This window comes from Anguilla anguilla, chromosome 2 (assembly GCF_013347855.1).
Source record: "Anguilla anguilla isolate fAngAng1 chromosome 2, fAngAng1.pri, whole genome shotgun sequence".
In the NCBI taxonomy this organism is placed as follows: domain Eukaryota; kingdom Metazoa; phylum Chordata; class Actinopteri; order Anguilliformes; family Anguillidae; genus Anguilla; species Anguilla anguilla.
In genome coordinates this window covers 48840323-48865937 of record NC_049202.1, presented here as the reverse complement: position 1 = coordinate 48865937, position 25615 = coordinate 48840323, and the positions used below count along the sequence as shown (strand labels likewise).

At 38.1% G+C, this 25615-nt stretch overlaps 1 protein-coding gene across 1 annotated transcript in view; it reads right to left on the bottom strand.

Annotated features, from left to right (window-relative positions):
- Positions 1-22342, bottom strand: part of LOC118221120 (glutamate receptor ionotropic, NMDA 2A-like) — a 118479-nt gene extending 96137 nt beyond the window's left edge. Inside the window, exons 1-2 of the mRNA XM_035405854.1 lie at positions 21589-22342; positions 16084-16491 (exon numbers count right to left, since the gene is read on the bottom strand). Coding sequence (XP_035261745.1) covers positions 16084-16491; positions 21589-21606 — 426 coding nt within the window. The 5' untranslated portion in view covers positions 21607-22342. The remainder of the gene's footprint in view (positions 1-16083; positions 16492-21588) is intronic.
- Positions 22343-25615: the final 3273 nt, after the last annotated feature.

The following is a 25615-nucleotide window of genomic DNA, read 5'->3' as shown; positions in this document are numbered from 1 at the left end:
ACGAGAGGAAAAAACTCTTCAGTAATATAAATGGTGCCTGTGCTGTTGTCAGCAGAGCCAAAGAAAGGCCCTCCATTATCCTGCCAGGATGCTTGAGACCACGGTTTTCAATGACTAGTCACAGAACTCTTTGTGATCCCAGTTCACCCTCAGAAGTACAGGCTTTATATAAAATACAAGTTGAAAAAAAAAATCTGTATCTAAAATGTTACTGTATAAATTGTTTAAGAAGTGCATTCAGTCTATTGGAACCATCTGCTTGATGCAGCAAGCACAATGTTGTAATGTCTGGGCTATGATGGAAAGCTGGCTGCCTCTGAGCATATTAATATTGATTTAGAAGTTTTTATTTAACAATAATCATGTTTTTCACTTACAACATGAAATGGCATATTTCTTAATTTCCCCAAAGTAATCTGCCTGCCCTTCAAAGTCAGTATTATCAATAAATAATGTTTGACCCAGGAAAGGGCAAAACTGTTATTAGACTTTGACATTGCCCATACTACAAAGAGTTACTCAGATGGCTGTAACCCTAAACAATTGTGTAAGGTTTAATTATATTTATTAACAGTGAACTGTGCCACACAGAACACAATTGCAATCTGTCTGCAGTTTGTTTATCATTTAAAGGATGAACCATTGATCCAAGGTTCAATATGTGGCTTATGGGAGAAGCGCAAGAGAAATCCAGGGAGGCAGCGCTCCAAAGGTTATTAATCTTCGCAGCAAACAGATGCACATAATTGGTATACTGAGAATGTATGGGAGAAAGGGAAGAAAGCCATTTTGGTAAACAGTGAACAAATCTACACTGTAATCGATGTGCATTTCCAAGGCTGGCTTGTTGTTGTCCCTGGAAGAGTCAATGAGCAAGAAGCAGTAGTAATTCAAACACAAAGATGACCGAAGGCAGACATAAAAAGCAGAAACCCAACTGACTTAATTGCTGTAAGATGCCTTAAAAGGTCATTATGGCCATCCAATGTCTTTTTATAGCAAACGTGATCAATTGAACATACACTTAACCTGTTCTTCTCTTCCCATAAGTAAATGCCAAACAGCAACAACAGGATCTGCCATTTTGTGAACATGCAGATCAATTCAGGCAATGTAGTTTTATTGACAAGACAGTCAGTTACCTCTTCTGGTTATCACAGTACATTGCCGACTGGATCGGTACACCTAAATGTAAATGCCAATCAGATTCATACCAATCAGATTCATTTGACTGCAGAATAATATGGAAATGTTCACTACAGTCTGTTTGCAGTAAGGGATCATGGCAGATGATGCAAAAGCCAAATGGTTGATTAAACCAGAAAGGTAAGGCAGGTGAGGCTTTTTGAGAGGCAATACTTTACCCCAAATTTCATAATGATATTATATTGCAAGCATCCCCTTAAAGATGCAAAGAGTTAACGTAGAGAGTGAATGCAGTGAGTCACTGAATGACTTTTGGTCCTATATTGCACCTCTTATCCCACTCAGTGCTCTCTCTGTGTCAACTCTGCAATGCCATACTGCTATTATTGCTCACCATCTGCTTTATTTATACATCAATCTGCCCACACAGCATTGGGAGTATGATGAGTGACTCGCAGCTAAGAAGGCACCATCTCAGAAAAACTTACCTCATGTTACTATTTTATTTTAAAAATGCATATCTCCTCATGGGGTTCAAATTACTCAGGATGGACGGTACAATGAATGCTCGCAATGAATCAACTGCCTCCAAAATATTGCTTTTATACTGCTTCATCAGGCTGTTTAATTCAACTTTTAACAGCAGATAATTTAAATAATTTATTTAAACTGAAAATTACGAGTCTAAATGTGTTAAAATGATTGCAACAGGAAAGGGAATTTGCAGTAAATGTGTTGTTGCTCCTCTCAGAACTCAGAACTAATCCTAAAATACTACAAATCTGGAAAAAAGATTTGAAAAATTCAGGAACATGAAAATTTAAAAACTTATAAACACATATTCTCATACCGACTCTATTGAAGGATTATGCAGCATAATAACGTTATTGAATTTTTAAACATATTCACTTAAATTAGACAGTGCATTTCACTGTGTTCTAATTAGAGCACACAATGCAAAAAATGTTGGAGATTTACCAAACTGACAATTACTTCAAAGATTTTCAGATGACACTCAGCAGAATAAATACTATGAAATAGTAATATCATCAGAATGATACAATTTTCACAAAAAATAATCTTCTGGGAAGAGATAAATGCAGTAGAAACTCAGACATCTGAAATTCAGAGATAGTGGTTGCAGTCAGAACCACCAATCACACAGTTTTATGGTGCTCTGAAATGTTAAAAAAGTGTTGTAATTTCTATGAATAGAAATTATTTATAAATGAATAACCCATTTATAAATATATATACAGTAAAATGTCCAGTGTTAATTCAACTTTAACATTTTTTAACAACTCTACACTTGTGCCAAGTATTCACTCACCATTGCTAGCAGTATAACAAAAAATTAGTCTAAAGTATTATATTTTTTTCATCAGATTTTCTAATTTTGCAATGACCGTCTATTTAACATTGTCAATTATATGTTTTAATGTATTTTCAATTCAGCTCTCATAAATTTTAGTGTTCATTTACTCAGGGCATGCAATTCAGCAATTCTAGCCTGCAAACAAATTCCCCACATTCTCTGATTGCACCATCCATTTCTTTGATAGGCTTCATAGCCCCAAGCCACAACAGTAGCATCAGGCTAAATAACTACACAGCCCTTGTGAGTACTGCAAAATCAGAGGAGCACCAGTTTCCTGGACATCAACTTCCTCTGCGCATTATGGTTTTATTCCATTTGAGTTTATGCCAAGTAGTGAATATCATGTTGTAGTATAACATAAGCTAACAAGTGACAGGAAAGCAGAAGGTGTAAAACTGGCATGTAAGAAACACAAAACAGGCACAGAACAAAAACTGATAAATAAATGTACTCAGCAAAATCAGTGACGCTTGGGATTGTTCACAATTTATGAAATTCAGGACTTTGTTCAGTGGCTTTACTTTAGAAATAGTTTTTTTGGGTCTGAGTAACTTTTTTCCCCACCTGTGTGAAATGTCCCTATTTAAGCTCATGGTATGTTCAGCCTTAGACAGGACAGCAACAACAATAACTTTCTTTTAGCCTCCTGAGAGCACTGACCTAACTGTGAAGCCCTCCCTAGCTTCCCAGCTCCACTCCCTCGTTTGTCAAAGCTGACCCTGAAAATAGCAGATGTTTTCTCATTTATCTTCCCTACCTTTAGACCTATTTTTACAAAGTGTCTGCAGATTAAAAAAGATCCCCATAAAAGAAGTAGAACAAGAACTGGTTTACACTATAGATGAGTGACTATGGGCAAGGGGACACAGACACCACAGAATACACATGCTAAATAAGGGCTGCCACAGCAGCAGCTTCCATGTATTAATTACAGCTGAATTATAGTTACCATTCATTATTAGTCAGTAGCAGCATTTCCTACATGTTTCATTATTTAGACAATACAATTCTGAGTAATGTCATGCATAATATTCCTTAACACTATATAAATACACTCATTTAAATTTGACTCAGGTATGAAACTGAAAATGCACAGTACATTTAGCATAACAAATCAACAAACTGCAAAATATTACGTAGCAACTTGAAAATTCATTATTTTCTAAGACCCCTAAAGTGATTCCACACAATAATATTTTGAATTCAATACAAATTTAATTAAATGACTGAATAACTATTGAAACCATTCACGCCAAAGTCTAATTACACCAGTCAAAAGAAAAGCTCCAAAGTTAGAAATGAAGAAATGCCAATGCTTTCACTGTTGAGTATCAATGTGAGACATTTGAAAAGAGCATTTCTGAATTGTGGAATTACTACAGTATTTCTGGGATTAGACAAGGCTTGTTATAGTGTGACTTAGTTTGTGTATACTTCCCTTAAAAACTTTAAGTTGTGTAGAGTCTAAAGAAAGCATCAAATTATAATGCAATCATAGTAAGATTTTTGTGAGTAGACCACCAAAGTTGTTTTCTTTATAATGACCACACTGTAACGGCAATACCCAGTACAAACTGACCAAAATGTAAAGTCTATATTGTGGAACTCTGCTATAAAATTCAAGGAGCAAAAACTGTCTTCTAACATCATCAACTTCTAACATGCAGGGCATATCAGCAACTGTCAATCAACTTCTAAAATAGACAGATTTCCTCTCTGACCTGCTGCTTCTGTTGCTGGAGCTCACAGTGACATAGCTGACCCCTGACAACGCCTCCTCCCCAGCTGCTCTGGCTTTTTCGTATGCCCTGAGGCATGAAACTTACCTGTCAGCTGCTCTTTCACTTTTGGATGTTGTCAAGCCTACAGTAATGCAACAACCTGCTGTCTGACATGTTCTCAATTAAAATTTTTACTGTTTAACATTTTACATTTTCAGTTTAAATTATTTTCCTAAATCAGTCATCAGGCAACCAACAATTTCAAACAATGCCCCATTTTTAGTCAGCCTTAATGACTGAGTTTACTTATCTCTGAAATGGAAATGATGCTCAAAACATTTTCTAACTATTTCAATCTAGTATGATAGTTAGAAAAGCGAAAACCAAATGAAGATGAAATTGTCTGCTGTCACTCACAGTACACACACAACTGTTTCTGCTGGAACAATGCCAACGATTTGGTCCTCAACATAAATATTAAACAGACCAATGTGATGAAGTGCCTTCACACAAGTTGCCAGAACAGCTTCAATGTGCCTTGATTCTACAAATATTTTCAGAACTACACTGGAGGGATGGAAGACCATTCTTCCAAAAGATATTTCCTCATTTGGTATTTTGATGATGGTGGTGGAGAGCACTGTCTAACACGTCGGTCCAAAATCTCCCATAGGTGTTCAACTGGGTTGAAGATGACTGCAAAGGCCATACCATGTGATTCACATCGTTTCCATACTCATCAAACCATTCAGTGACCCCTCGTACCCTGTGGATGGGGGCATTGTCACCCTGGAAGAAACCACTCCCATCAGGATAAAATTGTTGATTAGATGATTACTCAGAATAAATTTGTATTGATTTGCAGTGACCCTTCACTCTAAGAGGACAGGTGGACCCAAACCACGCCAGGAAAATGCCATGGCATAGCAGAGCCACCGGACCCCCTCACTGCAGGGGTCAAGCATTCAGGCCTGCACCATTCTCGTGGTGTACGCCACACATGCACTTGCCCACTTGTCAAGAAAATGGTGAAGGATGACTCATCTGACACATAATTTTTTTCCCACATCTCTGTGGGCCAGTGCTTATGGTTTATGCACCACCAAAATCTCAAATGTACATTCTTCTTTGTAATGAGAGGTTTATGCACTGCAACCCTACTACAGTATCCCTCTATATGTCGTTGTCGACGGACTGTTCTTCCTGTCACAGTCTGATCACAATCTGCATTGACAGTCACCTGAGGAAGAGTTGCTCTTCTGTTTTTCCTTACATATCGCACTAATGAACAAGAAGCACAGTTTGACCACAATTTCCAATCCTATTTACTGATGTCTTTCCCATGGATCTAAATGCAGATGTCACTTTATTCACTGTTCCTATTGAAACACTAGCCAGTTGTCTTTGTGACTGAAGCTCCTGCCATCCACGCCCCAATAATGAACCCCCTTTCAAAGTCAGTTAAGTCTTTCCCTCTTGCCATCTTGATCCAAAATTGAGGTCAACTGGGTCTGCTCAACATTTTTACACATGCCACAGAGAATGATATGATGCTAATTGCTTAATTGTAACTTGCAGTACATCTGTATGGAAGCATCTGCATTCGTTATTTCTCCACATGTTTATTGAGCACTGAGGCCTCACAGCAAGATGGTCCTGGGTTCAAATCCCGGCCTGGACCTGTCTGTGTGGAGTTTGCATGTCCTCCCCGTGTCTGTGTGGGATTCCTTCGGGTAATCCAGTATCTTCCCACAGTCAAAAGACATGCAGGTAGGTTAATTGAAGATTCTAAATTGCCCATGGGTATGAGTGTGTGAATGAGAGTGAATGGTGTGTGTGCCCTGCAATAAATTTGTGACCCGTCCAAGGTGTATTCCTGCCTCCCACCCAATGCACGCTGGGATAGACTCCAGCACCCCCCGTGACCCTGACCAGGATAAGCAGGTGCAGATAATGGATGGATGGATATATAAGCTATATTAACAAGGTTACATAATTTTTCTTTGATATAGGCTGATTTGTAATTGTTTTGATACTTCCCAAAAACCCTGCTGATACCATCATATTATAGAATATATGTAGCAGATTAAAGTAATTATAGAAGAGCTTAAAAATATACAGTATATTGTTCTTTTTTGCCTTTTTGTAACATATATTTTTTTTGTGTAGGACCAATATTGAATGTTGCTATTTAGCAGCCAAGTATTGTCATGCTCAGAAGCTATTCTTTTCACAAAAACATTTTGATAGCATTTAACCACACTGAGTTAAGTGACAGTTATCACGTGACCTGCTGATCAGTTTAATAATTTCAACTCACATGCAAATCATTTTTGTTGAGCACTACAGCATCTTCAAAATTGGATGTTGCCTAGAGTACCACCCAGAGACATGGCGTGAATTTCTTTCCTAATTGCATCCTGCTTTTGTTAGCAATTAACTTTTTTTCATGATCCACCAGGTCTTCGTACATAATATAAATGTGAGACTAATAACATGCAGTACACAAATGGGATAGATATGCAATTTGTCAGCCTCCTCCACTTTCTGTGTTTTAGCATACTCCAGTGCTTTCAACACAAAATTGCACAACTACGGCAAAAAGGAATTTCAATAATCACAATTGTATTCTACATTTTTTCATTTTTTTAAAGAGTCAAACGGGAAGAGAAATATTCCCTTTTCCCCTTAGAAACAGAAATACTGTGGATTGTTACAAATGATATGCCTCAATAGTAGAATTTCTTGCAGTGTGCCATCATTTCAATCTTTCAAAGAAAATATGAAATAGCTCCTCATGTGAAACTACAGTTAGACAGATTCATCAACAAAAACTGAAATATTGTCAGGCGCTTTTGGCATCTCTTCCAAAAAATATAACCACAGTAAGTAATTCTAATATATTTAGGTCGACATAATAGCTGGTTCCATATGTATTTCCACAGACTGTGGAGAGTATTATTTGATCTACTAAGAAACAGCTTGTGGATCAAGTCATGTTTCAATATATATTATTCAATGTAACAGATGCTCAAGACATATAATGTATAGAAAAGTTACTAAACACGGGTATTAACAGCAAGCTATTGGTGATTGATAGCGATTGTGACTTTACACTAGCTTTAGGATTAGACTATGGCAAAAAGACATTTCAGTTCTAATTTTTAAAAAACTACACAGGCCTGAGAATCACACAGCACAGTTGTCATGTCATCTGATACATAGAGGGCACAATACCCTACAGATCACTAATTTCAATCTTGAAAGAAACCAAATAAATCTCCTCAGGCCGACACTGCACTGAAATATAATTGACTAAAAGTGTTTTAGAATTATTTTTATTAAGAGCCTGTCAATGCACTGTGAGATTTAAAGCTAAAACCAATTAGACTCTTCCTACTGAAAATGGGGCTCAGAGGGCTCAGAATCTGAGAGAGACTGGAGAGACAGCTGAGCAATGAGGCACCATGACTAAAGCATATACCAATTTAGCTGCTTCTGTCATATTTCTGATATCAGACATTGAGCAAAAGAGACTTCCAAGTAAATCTATTGTAATGAACATGTAGCTACTTAAATGGCATGCTGCAGCACATACAATGTGCAAGCATTACTTCACTGTTATGCGGTAAAAATGGCTCACAAGGTATGTAATGTAACGGAAATATTGAGTGAAAAAGCCTTGAAAAAATCTGAGTAAGTGTACGGTATTTTTGTAACCCTACTGAATACACCATATACTACACCATGTCAGTTTATGAACAGTACAGCGAGTGACCAACTAAATGGAAAATGGACTGCATTTATATAGCGCTTTTATCCAAAGCGCTTTACAATTGATGCCTCTCATTCACCCATTCACCCATTCACACACACGCACACGCACTCACTCACATGCCAACGGTGAAAGGCTGCCATGCAATGTACCAATCAGCTCATTGGGAGCAATTAGTGGTTAGGTGTCTTGCTCAGGGACACGCACAGGGCGGGGGATCGAACCGGCAACCCTCCGACTGCCAGACAACCGCTCTTACCTCCTGAGCTATGTCGCCCCTAATGAACTACTAATGAACTGCTGCTAAAGTACATAATAGGCTTCCCTCCTCCAAATGACACATATCATTTCTGTCCATTTTTGAAGCCACTTCCAATTATTATAACAATACAGCAAGTATTTTTACTCAAGTGTCCAAGATATCATGTAGAATATTAGTCAATTCATATCAAAAGCTGAAGGATGTCCATCCATCATCTATACCCACTCATCCTGGCCAGGGTCTGGAGTCTATCCCAGCCTTGCATTGGGCAAGAAGCAGGAATACTACCTGCATGTCTTTGGACTATGGGAGGAAACCCACACAGACACGGGGAAAACTTGAAAACTCCTAGCTTCAAACCCAGAACCTTCTTTCTGTGAGGCAACACCCACTGCACCACCATGCTGCCCGCTGAAGGACATAATTCTGTCTTACTCTTTTGTTAAGTGTCCTCAAGAAGTCTGTGGCATGGACTGAAATATCTTCAGTCCACATCACAATTTTTCTATTTAATAAAACAGAACAAAAAACAAACTAATCCTTAGCAATTACCTCATTATCTCACAGGTTTTGAGGTATGCAGTTTGATGGTGGCACATAAATGACTGAAATTTTGCCGATTTCTAGTGGTATTTTCTTACTATGTGAAATGAATTTTGTAAGTGTCCTTGGCCAAAAGCATCTGCCAAATCAATAAAAATGGCAAAAGTAGTTCTCTTCAAATAAATGTGCTGTCAAGGACACTGAACTTGATACCAAAACCTGAGAGCTAGGTGTTACATTACATTACATTACAGACATTTAGCAGGCTTTTTTTTTTTACACAGCATTTACATCATATCCATCTATCCATTTATACAGCTGGATATATACTGAAGCAACACAGGTTAAGTGCCTTGGTCAAGGGTACAACGGCAGTGCCCTATACCAGGGAATCAAACCTGTGATCTTTCGGTTACAAGACACTAACACATTATACTACACAGTCCCATATAAACCTATGTTATCAGTTATCAGCATAGTTGGTACATATAACTACAGATAAATATAGATTTGTATAGATATCTTTAAAGGAATGTGATGTTTCACTGAGATTAAATATGTTGAAGATCATGATAAGCCACCAGGATGTTTAAAAAAATGTACGGTTGCATTCTGTGCCATAGAGCCATCGAAAACACTGGATTGTTTCCGATATATAAATGAAACCAGCCGCCGAATCACTGCCTTTCATTTTTAGTTCCTTGCACCACATTACTCTCATTACTGCTTTGGAACCTAATCAAGGTCGTTAAAAAGTCCATTTAAACCTGAACAATGCAAGAGATAAAAGCAAATAACATCATGTTAAATCAAGCAACGCTGTCTGCCTTATTTGTCCTGAGGGGATGCAAAAAGATCTGTTGTGCTGTTCCAATCTGAATCATCCATTTTTTTCATATTTTAAAGTCCCTATGTAGAGATTTTTGTTTTGTCTTGGAACATGATCTGCAAAAACTGATCTGTATATTCTCTGCTTCTCAACCCAAAAAACAAATACAATACAAAAATAAACCAGCATTATGACCTGATACTCTGACAGGATGGGAGTCATCACAGTCATGCCATTCTACAAATATCAGTCTTCTGGTAGTGTAGGTACGTACTACAAATTTATTCACTTATTCTTAAAGACATTTCTTTGGTGAGTTCAAATGTTCTGAAGCAGTGGTAGCCAACCCTGCTCCTGGAGATCTACCATCCTGTTGATTTTCACTTCAGCCCTAATTTTGCACACCTTAGTCGCTACTAATTAGCAGCTCAATGCAGATCTTCAGCTGTAGTGTGCTTTATTAGGGTAGGAGTGAACACCTACAGGATGATAGATGTCCAGGAACAGGGTTGGTTACCACTGTTCTGAAGTGATCAAAATTACTTCAAAGTTATGAAGTACACTACAACCCTCAGCAGTGGACTTATTTTGATAATATTCATCATCCTTGATGTGTGAATGACATCATTGTTTTAAACTGTACAACCACTAACCAGACAATTTGCAAAATACTTCCTCGTCCAGTGGCATGTGGTGGACAACAGTTTTTGATGTTCACAGTTGGAGCCAAATGAGACAGTAAACAAAATGGAGGTTTAAGGGAGTGTTGCACAGACGAATGCCAGTGTTGCCCAGGGGAAAAATTCCAATAATTAGGCTGGTCCTCCCATTTGAACTAGGCTCGTGCCCACGTGAGCATATCTGTGTGTTTCATAATGGACAAAGAACATTAAATTCAGAAAGGTATTAAGAATTAAGATTCATTTGTGCACTTCATAAAATTGGCTCATTAAATTCACTAGAAAGCCATCTCCACTTATGTAAGTACAGGTTCTTTAGAAATTGAGGGCCCTATTTTTACTACAGCATGTAAATAGCCGACAGAGCTTTACCTTTCTACAAAAGGGCATCAGTATCCATTGTGGAAGTTATCTGTCAGTATATCTGTCACAATTCCTCTGGGCTAAGAGTTATAGGTAGAATGTACAATTTTGTTATAAAAGCAGAATTGTGTGATTACAAATGTAAGAGGGAAATTATACTGGGACCCAGAAAAGGCTGACATTTGAACGAGCCAGCATGCTGGGACGCAGCGTGTACTTCAAAGGACCCGAGAGCCTTGTGGTAAAACAATAAGTCACTCGGACTTCCTCTGAATGGGCAGGCCATTTGGCTCTGGAATGTTACCACCTGGACACAACCAAGATAAGGGGAACTAGTCTCTTTGTCTGTGGTTGTGGGTGTGGGTGTTTTGGGGTCGTAAAGGGTGAAGCGACCGGCACCTGGTGGGGGCACTACACGGGACAATACCACACTGCCCACATATGGACCCCTCTGACATTACACTTTGTATTTCTTTTCTGGATCTGGACTATAAACCATCTGTATATCTTATTTACAAATCCCGGAAAACCTTACAAACCATGCACATGTTTTCATTGTATTATTGTAGTATGCATTATGTAATAATAACATGGATTGCATGTACAATGGGTAAACAAAAGGGTATTTTCATGACAACTGCACCATAATATTACATCCACTTGACATGTTTAGTATGGACATATTCAGGAAAATTATAGCAATTGAATGAAATATGTTTCATACCAAATAGGATTTGAAAAAACATAGTTTCAATAACTCAGGAAAAACCTAACACAATGGAATGTCCTCTCTGGTAATCATCTCCTTTTCCCCATTTCCCCACCAATTGTTTTAACAACCTCCTCCAAATGGTGGGGGCCAGAATTAGAGATTTATGATTCGGACAGGTTAATTTATGGCAATGCCGCCTAGACCAAACGCGGGATTTGGCTTAAAAGGAAGGGAGACAAAGCAATCGGGGAAGATCGTAACCGACTTCCCCACGTTACACATAATCGGTGTAGTGTGTGTAGATTCACAAGGAAGATCGTAATCGACTTCCCACCGTGCACGTACTATGTGCGCTGCGTGTAGACAGACAAGGAAGATCGTAATCGACTTCCCACCGTGCACATACTATGTGCGCTGCGTGTAGACAGACAAGGAAGATCGTAATCGACTTCCCTCAGTGCACATACTAGGCTATGTGTTCTGTGTGTAGCTAAACAGGCTGGTAAGAACTCTTTTCCTCTGTATTTATGTTTTTTAAACCTTATAATTGATTTGAATTTAAAGATAACAACCTACCTGCCTGTTAAATAAATTCTTCTGATTTTAACTTGCGTGGTCTTCATGACTCTAATCCATTTTATCTTCTTTTCAGCCGAAATTCCGTTTAAATACTCAGGGGGGCAATTCTGACTAGGACCTACTGATCAGGGGTCTAGTACAGTAAACGTCTGTAGTGGGGTCTTCAAGTTAGATAGGTGACCACGATCTGCCTGTTAAGGGATTGGTGGGATCGGTTCTGGTGTTGTTTGGCATAAGAGGACCCATGGGCGTAGTACGCTGGTTCTCCCCAAATTCGCCTTAAGGAGCCCGATAGATTCTTCACCGCCCTGGGCTCATAACTGTCTATGCACTATCCATGTAAGCCAGGCATGGAAGGCATGTATTATGGTGGTCAGCCTCCTACCCTCTGGATTCTTCACCGAACTGAGATTTAACAATAATGCTAAACCCGGGAGCATATATTGAGGAATGATGGCACAAGATAGAGTCGAGTGTAACCACTCCCAAGTTCCACGTATAGTTAAACCCAAATTTTAAATTATCATATAAAATGGAGTCAGATTTAATACGAGAGTAAAACATAGTAACTGTTACGCTTTCTTGCTGTAGTCACGGATAGATCGGGTGTGTTGTTCCGCGTATTTGTGAATATTCTGATGCTCCCATTGGAATATTGACAGTCCGGCGACAGATCGGATATATCTCTGATGACAGCATAGCCCCGTTTGCGAACGGAGAGTAACCTGAATGCTACTGATCCGTTTCAGGCCAGTTTTAAGCGGGATATGAAGCAGCGCCTTCATATCTAACCCGTGGCAACGGAACCAGTGCATTCTTAATTATAATTGTGCCCTGTTCTTACGAACAGAGGAAAAATAACTAACATCTCGGTTTTGAATCACACCAGCCAAGGGAGAACACGCGATACCTTCCCCTCCAGCTACAAACCCTCATTGGTCTAGCTGTGAGGTGTTTACACAAATATAAAATTATGGAGTACAGGGCCAAATTAAGAAACGTTATGGAGCTCATTGTATTTCCTATCTGAGCTGCTTGTAGAGTTAAATATATGCAGCCCTCCTTCTCAAAATGATAACTAAATCAGGCAATGTTCAGGGAAAGCAGACAGAGTAGCTGATATTTGATGCAAGGCAACTGTGAGTGTGGGCTTAGTTGTAGCAAAGCATTAGCCCAAACATGTAACTTTTATAGTCAGAACACAGGATGCTGTTGATGTGCAGGAGTTAAAACATGTTTGCACATACAGTATGGAATTTAAAGGTACACTGCCTGGCTTGTGTTTAAAAAGGGGGCACTACAGAAGAAAGAAGGAAATTAGTTAAAAATCTAGGATGATTAAGTGATCCCACTATATGGTGCTCAAATTAACTGAAGACTTACAGGTAGCAGAAGAGAGAGGGGGGATGTAAAGAGGGGGCTGCGGCCCCCCTACAAGAAATTCTTGGACAAGCAGTCTTCAAAACAGTCAATTACAGTGTTTTCGGAGATGGACTGGGACAAAAATTTAACCCACCAAATGTTAGTTTAAAGGGGAATCTCACTTTAAAACACATATGAGCTTATTTTATTTCTAATTTTCTTCTAATGAATGTGTCGACCTTCATTTTTCGATTAGTTATTTTGTTTTGTTAATATTTTATCATGTTTTGTTGCTTACCTCTACAAATTCAGGAAGTAGACCTAGGCAGCATATCATTGCGCGACTTCACCACCATGCTTTTCTTTGAAGAAGAAGAAAAAACCAGAAACCGTACTACTATGTGGACTTGCGCTAAAAAAAAATAGGTCCTGGTTTCTAACGTTAGACATTTAAAATGAAATAACTAATCGAAAAATGAAGGTCGACACATTCATTAGAAGGACAATATAAACAAAATAAGCCCATACGTGTTTGAAAGTGAAATTCCCCTTTAATCATTTTTTTAAATATAGAGTTTGTTGTGCTTTGAAATAAAGTACAAGAAATCATATTTGTACAACTGAAAACTGTTGCTACATGTTGATACATGGTCACCATCTGAAGTCTAATGTAGATTGTTCCACAGACTTGTTTTGGCTGTGCTTTGTGGGTTCTTGTTCCTTGATCAGGTCTATGCACACTCTAATAGCAGACCTTGTCTGTAGTGTGACTGTCTGTGCCACTTCACAAGACAGGGAGACAGTCGCTTAACAGCTACAAGTTGATTTAGATACATACATATCTACAGTAATTCACATATCTATTCTTATTATCAGTTTTGTCCCAGCCATATAAGAATATGATTAATATGTGGGGACCCTCCTATGTTAATTTTTTTCTTCTTATAGGGTGTAACTTGCCTCATATAGGAGGTCCCCAAACATATCCTACATTTTAATGGACAATCAAAATATGGACAGCTCAGATAATCTCTTTAATACTTTACATTTTCAACTGCACTTAAACTTGGCAATGGAATATTACAGCAGAACCTGTAGTTTAATATTAACCCCTACATTTGTTCTCTCTGTTAGAAGGGCCACCCAGAAAAGGCATTAGATTTGCTTGTTTACATACTTTCATTAGTTTTCTGTGAACCTGCCTAAGTGAAGATTACAACAGAAAACAAGTTATAAACAAAGAAAGTTGGCAAATTGAATGAGAGAGAACATAATCTCTCTGACTATACAAGTGCAGGATTTGCAGTTTTCAAAGTCAGCTGCTGAAAGAGAGGGGAATTGCCAAAGCGTATTATGCCACAAGCAGTCCTGATTAAAAGATGGCTTGTAAGGTCCCAGTTAATAGCTGAATTAGTATTGAGTTGCAGCACTGTTCCTTGTTCCCACTCATCATTGACAAGAAATCTGCATCACAGCTTACGTAAACTGCAAATGTGCAGAGCTATTGTGAAGAATAGAGAATTCTGACATTTGGTGTCTTCACAATTGTGCATGTTAGCATTTACATCCCACCTATCTGTCATTAAAGCAGATCCACACTGAGCAAACCACTATGCTCCAAAAAAAACTCCATTAGGGACATGTTCAAATAGAATATCCAAAAACCAAGTGTGCAAAGGACTTGATAACACATGTACTCAATATACATTGTTGTACGATTATCCATTAGCATTTTTTTTTTCACTTTTTTGCTGTTTATTCATTTGTTTTCATTGCGTTGTTAAATTGTTCAAAAGTGGGATTTTCTCTCAAAAGGAAACAACATAAAATGCTTGGTTTGGTAAAGGCAACTGAGCACATACTCAGTGTGGGCATTCAGCATTGAAATCCAAAATAACACATTCTTCAAGGTTTTACTTGCTCAGAAACAGGTTTGATTTGATTTGATCAGCCTTATGCATAGCTAAATTATTCTGGATACCCCCATTCAGACCTAAAAGGAGGAACTAGCCCAAGCTGTCCTTGCTGAAAAATAGTAAAGCTTAAGTTTTCCCTTCAAAAGCTATAAATAAACATTGTGGAAAAAGGTGCCGGTCAAACACTTCTGTTGCCTAGGCAACTATTATAATTCCTGTGAGTTATGCAATGGGTAAAGCTAATGTTTCAGTTGTGCAACACTATGAAATAGAAAATATCAACACAAACTACTGGCTATAATTACAGGTTCAGTAACGTAAATCCAACATGTAGTCGACATTATTACTTTATCTTTACAGTATATAACCCACTTCAAGAAAGAATTGAAACATTCTTGCCTCAGTCTCTCATAAAAAGAAAATTAAACAAGCTGGATATGAGAAAAAAACTTTTTCATGGCCCAAGGACCTTGATTTTCAACATAGTTGACAATGAACCACCTGATTCTGGGTAATTACAAAGTGCTTTAGTCAACAAAGTGGTGTTTCACTTGCAATTCACACAATTATGACTCTCAAGCATAGTTTTACCAGAGAGAAAATTATTGTACAGTTCATTGTTTTTTTCTTCAATTGAGTTTCTTTGTAGTAAACACTGAGCAACCCAAGGTGAAGTTTTAATATTTGTCATCAGTAGATAGGTCTTGGTTTCAAAGGCTTTCATAGAGACAATATGTGACGTCATTGCTCTATTTTATACCTACCTTTACCTTAAAAATGTTATGGTTTATCTTTGTGTAATATGCTGCATGCTTACCTTATCTGCCATGATCATGGAAGACCCTCCATGGATGCCCAAGATGGGTATAAATGTCTGGGATGAAATAAAATCCAAAATCTGGGCAATGGCTTCCTGGTCTGTGCCATCCCCGAACACCACTCCGTGGATCCTAGTCCCAGACATCAGGTCGCACACGTGAGTTATGATGCTCTTCGGGTCAGTCTCATTCACCAGCAGCGTTACCATGTTCACGTCAATGGGATCATCCTTGCTCCACAGAGCTCGAATGTCTCGTTCCGAGATGTAGCGGGTTCGTCCCAGGATCACAGCAATGTTCAGGATCGGGACTTTCTCTGCTCCAAAGGCCACGTCGATGTGTGAAATAAGAACTGGGAGTGTCAGGAGTGCCAATACTAAATTCCCCATAGTGGTCAACTTCATCCCCTGCAGAAAGAGTGGCACAAACAGAGGGGAGTTTCAGCAACATGACATAACACAGAGACATTTTTTATGACTGAGCATCAGCAATGTCCCTTTTGTACCTATGCCGTGCCACTTTTTAAACTATGTATATGCAAAGTAGAGGGTGGCACGATCGTGCAGTGGAGTGGAATATTCTCCCCGTGTCCACGTGGCATCCTCCGGGTACACTGGTTTCGTCCCACAGTCAAAAGACATGCAGGTAGGCTAACTGGAGACTAAACTGGCCATAAGTATGAATGTGTGAGTGAATGGTGAGTGAATGGTTTGTGTGCCCTGCAATAGATTGGCGCCTTGTCCAGGATTTATTCCTGCCTCTCATCCAATGCATGCTGGGATAGTCTCCAGCACCCCCCGTGACCCTGCCCAAGATCAGTGGTTATAGGTAATGGATTGATGGATAGACATAAAGTAAACCATTTTAAGTAATTAAGTGTAAGTAGTTATACAAATGTTATACAAATCTAATCATTGCATGCCCAAAAGTAAGGCATTCCTTTGAGACTTGCCTTGGAATGAATAATTACAGACCAGTATTTAGTCTCTTATGTCCATCAGTTTAAAGTGGTGATTACATGGGATTGTAAAACATGTGCCTGACATATCAGAAAACAAGTCTCAACAAGGAAAACAGACAAGCATACTGAAGGAAAAGCAGATACAACATTTTAGCATTTGTGGGCATGGATGTAAATTACATAAATGTTACCATGTTCTTCTAAACCTGGTATCAGTACACCCAAAAGTATCAGTACACCCCATGGTCTGGGCTGTTTTTCATGGTTCGGTCAAGGTACCACTGTTGAGGCAACAGTTTGGGGAAGCCCTTATCCATTTCAGCATGACAGTGCCTGCATGCATATAGCAAAGTCCATACAGAAACTGTTTGTTAAGATCAGTGTGGAAGAATTTGACTGGGCTGCACAGAGCCCTGACCTCAGCCCCATTGAACAGCTTTGGTACCAACTGGAATGCTGACTACAAGCCAGACCTACAACATCAGTGCCAGACCTCACTAATGCTCTTGGGGCCGAATGGAAGCAAATCCCCCAAATGTTCCAACATCTAGTAGAAAGCCTTCCCAGAAGAGTGGAGGCTGTTATAACAGCAAAGGGGGTACCAACTCCATATTAATGCCCATTATTTTGGAATGAGATGTTCAGACAAGCAGGTGTCCAGATATTTTGATAAAGTATAATGTAAATAAAGTAGGCCTATTTGGTTGCATAGCCTTTAAATGCAATAACTGCATCAAGTCTACAGCCAATTGACATCACCAAATATTGGGTATCTACTTTGGAAATGCCTTTCCAGGCCTCCACTGCAGCTGTTTTCAGTTGATCTTTGTTTCAGAGGGTTTCCGTCTTCAGTCTCCTCTTCAGCAAAGGAAATGCATGCTGTATTTGTATTTAAACCAGGCGACTGTCTTTACCATTCCAAAACTTTCCACTTTTTCCCATCTATAAATGCTTTGGTTGTGTAGGAGGTGTGTTTGGGGTCATTGATTGCTGCAGGACAAAGCTCCTTCCTTTCTCCACTCTTTCAGCTTTCCATTGCTTTGGTAAAGGTTTTTCTCTCAATAGTCCATAAAACTATTCTGGAACTCTTCTGGACCATCTCTGTATTCTTTGGCAAATTCTAATCTTGCCTTTTGATTCGAGAGGTTTGCATCTTTCTGTGTAGCCTCTATAATTCTTCTCTGCATATTGTGGCTTATGATATTTTTTACCTCTGCCCTCTGGAGACTGCTGCTGATGTCACTTAGTCAGTGTTTTTGGCTTTTTCTTCAGAGCTCTTAGGATTTCTCTGTCATCAACTGCAAATGTCTTCCCTGGCTGACCTATATGGTTAGGTCCACCAGTGGTTTCTTCATTTTTAAAGACTTACGGCTGTAATTGATATACCCACTTTCTGTCATATCCTTCTTATTGAATTTATCTGTTCTATCAACGTACAGATTAGTTGTTTTTTAGCCATAGTTAGTTCTCTGGACTTCATGACGGTGTATGCTTCCGATTTCTGTGAAAAGTATTTGGCATTTGTTTTTCACATGGGTGATGAGTTCTTGATAACTTGTTTCAGTACATAAATGAAATAATAATTGTCAAAATGTGTTCTGTGTTTACTCAGTTTCCCTTTGTCTAATTTTACATTTTGTCTAAACATCTGAAACCATTCACTGCAACAAATGTGCAATAATAGAGAAAATAAGGAAGTGGGCAAATACTTTGTCACAGCACTGTATGTTAATTTTGCACAGCCGAAAATGGGGGGACTCAACACAAAAACAGAAATTTCTGAAAAAGGGTAAAACACATATGCACATAAATACCATGAAATAAAAGCCGGTTGGTGAATATTTCGTTCCCAAATCCAAATGCCTTCAGTATATAGCAAACACAACAGATGTCACTCCACCATTACCATACTTTTGGATGGCATTGTATATACCTCATTCTTGCTTAAATAATAGCATAATTCAAGATAGAATATTAAAATGCAATTGCTTAATTTAAAGCCATACTTACAAGTGATAACATGCCATATCCGATTATGCATTAACTGTACTTTATTATTTTTAAAACTGAATTCCCATCGAATGGGTATTATTTTGGTGGGAAAATAAGATATATATTTTAAAATTCTGCATCAGTGATACAGCCCAAATTAGTTTTGTGTCGATTACATTATGATTAAACATGCATTGATTTTTGCGTCCAAAATATTGTCATTCTGATAACAAAAGGGGAAAAAGTGTTTTTTTTTTTTAGTTTAATGATTACACTCAGTGCAGATGATGCTTCTCGACTCGCCTGCCTTTGCGCCTGAGTGTGAACTATGGAAGTTATATTTGGTTAATGTCGAACACCTATTGTATTATAGCCTAAAGGTTTCAATAACAGCATCAAAGCTAAACCCAATCGTTAATAAAATTTGACACGTATGGATTCTTAGATCCAGCAAAAATTGATTACGTATTTTTAGGCACACTGACGAAAGCATTTGTGTGTGTTTTACAGTAGGCTATATGCACGATGCTGGACCACTGCATTCACACGTTTGATGTTAACAATGAAATGTAGCTCAGTAATTGCTACTGGTTTTTGGTTTGATATTTACAATTAGGCCATGGATCAGTATCCTCAAAGGCCAGATCGCTCTGCAGAAATGTTTTCCCAGGGGCGTCACGGCAGTTATAACGTCGGCATAGCTTCTCTAGTTGAATGACTTCCAGTGCATGACTATGGGTATGGGAATCACTATATTCAAACGATATTATCGCTCATTCGTTCATTCACTATGAAATTACATATAGGCTACTCAAAAAATTAAAGTACGTTTAAACACGAGTAAATAAGTCAAAAACACCACCGCACCATGCATGTGTATGGATTAGTCAGAGAATTACTGCAAACACATTTTCATCTTAAGTGATTATCGACATTGTAATAAGTTGAGATGATTGGAATGTGGAGGGCAGGACTAATTAAATTATTGGTTATTCAAGTCATTCTTGTGGCAGTCTATTACACATCTGCTTCTAAATATTACACTTTGAAAATACAAACAGAATTCCCAGCTTTGTGTATGCGTGTGTGCGCGCGCGCGTACGTGCGTGAGCTTGGGCTGTCCTCGCCTGTATTTTATGCTTCGAATTCCATCGTCTTACGTATGCATGCTTTTCAGCTTTTCAACATTATATGTATGTATGTCTGTATGTATGCACGTATGTATGCATGTATTCGTTGTAATTCTTCTTTTAAATGTAATCTAAAATAATACAATTTATGTTCAATCTGAACGCACGTTATGCACCTGCGCACAACTATGCTCTGCTGTTAAAAGATGTCTCCAATACCGATTAGGCAACTACCCTCCGAAATACAGTTACATTTCGCCTAGAAATAAATTAGTCCGTCATATATGCAATCATACATATAGTCTGGTGTGTGCTTGCTTTCACGTGTATGCCTCATATTTCCTCAAAGTGGCTGCATTTTTACTCCGAGTCTCCAACGTTACATGTGAAGAAGCTGAATATTCGGACCATAAAAAACTGAAGAAATAATTTTAATGTACACCTCCTTTTCTACACCGTGACTACATTCTGAGCATGATAAAGAGTAAAAATTTGGATGTGGATTCTTGTTGAGGCTAGTACTTTCATGGGATAATCTTTATACAACAGCGCCCCCTTGAGCAGGGTTTCCGTCTGATCGTAAGTAAGTAGTTTGTTCCAATGGCATATTATCAGAACATACCTTCAATGTCAAAAAAATGTATCTGCAGATTGTCATGTTTGAAGATTTGGCATGTCGTGAATCCTGGCATCGAAGAGTAAGGTTTATTTCCATATAACTCTCAAGGCAGAAAAGCTCGTATCCAATGATCATTCTCGATCAGATCCCTCCATGTAAGCAACTAACCAAGATGGAAAGTAAGCAAAGTTGCTCTTCTACAAAGAAATACAAAATCGCAACGGGTTAAAATCCAACATGATTAAGTTGGAAATTAATAATTACATTACATTGCAGTCCATTAGTAAAATCCTTAACCATTTTCGCCATTTTCCAATGCGATAATTCAGTAAACCCGTAGGGAGAAGCAGCGTCGAAGGCAGAGTGGCTTCAAAGATTTGGTATTCACATGATCACGACACGAGTTGTAGGTAAAATAATCATCGGTGTTTTCACATGAAAGAAATTGTATTCTGATATGTATTATGGCAAATAATGTTTAAACCAAAAATAGTTAGCCTTGACAAAATTAACATAATAAAAAACAGCAAAATAAATTAATAATCACATGAAAATGTGTCTAAACGCACCATCTCAACCACTGAAAGAGTATAAAACGCACACAAGGAGGAATTCTGCAATAATATAAATTTCACGTTATGGCACAAAACATGAAAAATAGCACTTCTTCGAAGATGCATTTCTGTTTAGAATACGGTACTTTGGTGAGTAGGCTAAAGGAGTGAAATGGAAAAATATGACAGTTCCTACTGTGCAAAACAAGTAACTGTAACAGAAACAGTAAATGGATGAAATTACTTACAGCATCGCTGTTCCACATAGCTCCAAGACTGTAATTTGAGATGACATTTCAACCGAATGTTCCATTAGGCAGTATTGTGATAGATATGAATAACAATTAACCCAGAATAATCCTCCAAGTTCTTCCCAAAAACACAGTATTACATAAATCCAAGAGTCTTCATTTTTACTGGGTTTCCACGAGCATGTCAGAGTCCTGCATCACCGAGTTTCCCACACTGAGAACGGTTGTAAGAGAATGATAATGAATCCGCTAATATATTTGGAATATGTAATTCTGCAGTAGGACTGCTGGACAGCTTCGAGTATATCTCTGCATTCCTTGCAGCTTATTGGGAACTGAGCGTTTCTTTCAAGTAACACATCCTTAAGGTGAACAGGAGAATTGCACCCTGTTTCAGTAAACCTCTGGAAAAGATCAAACTAGCAATGCAGTAAACTTCTTATCAAATAAACATAACAACTGCCCAGATTGGTCTCTGTTGGCCATCACACGTATGTAAATATCACAATACAACTCACTCCGGCGCTATCGAGTCTTGAGCTCCAAAAGGAGGTGGTGGTGGGCGGACGGGGGTCGTTTCAATAAATAATGCAGGTATCATTTTCAAAACCGTTTTCTTACAGGTAGGCTAAACAAGGCTAAGATTACACTCAAAATTTCGTCTGGTTGAGGAATCTTTAAATCCTGATCGTATTGTTTTCAGTGGAATCTTTTTGGTGGGAGTTTTAGCCTATCGATGACGTGGTTATCTAATTTGAAATTTGACATGCCCATGCAAAAGCAATAGCGGCTGCTCCAACTTTACTGTTCGTTTTCAGTTAAAATGTTTAGGGTAAGCGAAAATCTCAGGAAAATGCATATGTACGTGTCTATTTAATCTGTATTTAATAACAGCATATATTATAACCATTCATAGCAAATAACAAAATATTGTCTGGAAAAATCCACTTCACTCTTCTTTCAATCATTATGAGAAAACATGACTCGCTGCAGAATCTGGTGTCAGTACGATTTCATCGACCTGGACACATTTAAGATATTCAATATTCAATTCATTATGTCTGTTTTTGAAAGGGCGCAATAGGATTTGATTGCCGTAGCCTATGTGAGACCCATGGACCATTACGTACACATACATGCCATTTTATGTTTGTGTCTTTTTCCAGTAAGAACTGCATACCCAGTATAGCCAATTCCTTAAAGGCGCAGGAATCACTTGTTTGTAAACCGTTATTCTGTATACGGTTACATTTTTTAAAGTAGAAACGTATCTTCTTATGAAATTTATAGCAAGGTAATGCACTTCTTCGGTAATCACCGCAATATTGTATTGTACTGATAATTGCGAGGGAATACTATAGTCAAACGTTACCTCAAAAGTTATGTAATGAATGTGTAAAAACTGCAGGTTTTTCTAATGTTTCAATTGATGGTCACGTGACATAGTTAATTTGGCAGCAAACTACATAACTGCAAGTAAATCCCCGTGTCGTTCAAATAAAGAAATTACAAAAGAGACATTCGTTTACGTGAATGTGAACCTATCACAAAGATTAAAGATCTCCATCCTTCACCAAATTTGAAGTATTCGCGCCGAGCTGACCGAGGGGTCGCTGTCCTCTCAGCCCCCACGCTCGTGTAAGAACTTCAAATCTTCGCCTAAAAACGTTGCGTGGCGAATACATTAACAGGTTTGCTACATGACACACTTTTGTTAATTCTGTGTTTTCTATCAAGCAGTTTTACTGATTTAATCGCCATATTTTGTTTTGAAGCGGATTTTGCTGTACTAATCCCTGGTAGTTGTGCTATAGAACATTCTGTTTCCACGGGGGCGTATGTGTGTTTAAAAAAAGGCATACATTTTCTGTAATCACGTAGCACTAGACCACTATGATAGTGTATTACTGTAAATATCATCTACAGCACGAAGCCTATAATACCGAGTAAAGCCATGTTTTGATTGTATATATGGTAAGATTGGGGAGACTTAAGGACAATGTCAATGTATTGATAAATGATAATATATATTATAAGATATGTGGATATCAGTTTAGTATTTACATAACGCGGCTCATCCTTAAGCCAATATGCTTTTAGGGGAAATAAACCATAACAGTGGGAAAATTATTTCATAGTGCAGAAATAAAATAATATGAAGGGGCTTCCTGCCTCACTGTTGGGCCAAGATGCCCCCTACCTGGGGCAAGAAGGCTCCCAGAGGGATGTTTACAGACTTTATCACTTATATTTATTTCATTTTTTAAATCAACTCTTTGCATATGTTAAAAAATGGTGCTACGTAAACTACCCTGTTTTCAGTTAAAAGTCAGTGTCTGTGGTAGCTCAGTCAGCTATGGTGAATAAGAATTCACAGTACAAGACATAATACAGGTATACTGACCAGGGTCCTCCAATCTTATCCAAAAAGGGCCGATGTGGTGCACTTTTTTTTTAAAAATCCAACATTGCAATGCCCAATTTAACGAATTAATTAATCACGGTCTTCAATCAAGACCTTGATAAGTAGAATCAGGTGTCTTGGTGCAGGGACTTTCGGCAGAAAACGGAGTACCCGAAGGAAACCCACATGTACACGGGGAGAAAATGCAAACTCCACACAGAAAGGCCCAGGCCAGGATTTGATACATTGTAAAATGTTTAGTGATAAATCAGCTGATATGGTGCTTTTGATCCCTCTTGGACTCAAGTAAACTTTGTTAGAGCTAAATGAACTGATAATTTTACCATGCTCTTGTTTTTTGCTCTCTCTCTCTCTCTCTCTCTCTCTCTCTCATTGTTTTTACATAACAATGTCTAAAAAAAAACTTAAGTGCACTGAATTACAGGGTTGTATTTTAAAAATGTGCTTTTCAATAAAAATTCAGAAAACAAATAATTGTGGTTAACTAATATTGCCATTAATCAAACTGAACATATTTGTAATGTATTCTGCATCTCCCTGCTGTGAGACATGGCTCCCATCTGAGACGTGGCTAATTTTGGATGTGATGGGCAGGAAATCATCCATTTGAGCTGCTCGAAAGATTAAGCTGTTACAGCTATGGAATTTATCTCCCATTGTCTTATGCATTTGTTTTCTTCTTGCAATAATTTCAGATGCTGAGTTGGGGAAAGCATTTTCCATGAGGAAATGGCAGGTTTTATTGAATCAGAAAGAACAAGCACATTTTGACTGCAAAATTATGTCATTCTTTTCTTTGTACTTCCTTTAGCCTTCTTAATTTAAAATTGCACACATTAAAACTAGTTAACAATTCCAATATATCTTTATTATTGCTCCTCTATGATTCCAAAACAGATTGGGAAAAGATGTGTGATATTTGGTATTTAGAGTGGCTAATTTATGATAAAATAAGATATAAATATGATACATGTCTCAAATCGCAACTAATTAGATTTGATCTCAATCATGTTCACGGTTCGAGACAGAAAGTAGTCATCAAAGTCCTAAGGTAAGCCATTTAATTTGCCCATAAGGGTGCATAAAGCATTGCTTTTCAAGTGACTCAGTTGACCGCAGGACATAAATGAACTGTCAACCTTTATTTTTAATATTTATTATTATGACAGTGAACATCAGCCTTTCATTTTATCATTTGATGATAAATATGTATCTGTGTTTTAAAGTTTCATCTCCCCTATTGAAGTACTTGAGTATTTCTATTTGGTCTAGCCCCAGGCAGCTCACATCTTCCAGTAGAAACCCAGTAGGTCTCTAATCCAGTGCGAAGCGAGCCTACAGCCTTAGTTTCAGCAGTTTTACATGAGAAGGGTATAGAGCAGTATGGCTGCTGAATCATTTTCTAATCATTGTGTTAGCTAGATAGGTAATTTAGCAAGCTAATTATTTAAACAGAATTTGTCACAGCCATTCTGACCTCTAGCCACATGATAGTGATTTAACAGAACATCTAAAAAGCATTATTGTCCCTAAAATACATTAAAATAAATTGTTAATCCCCACTGTGGAATATCTCCAACCTTAAATCTCTGATTAAAT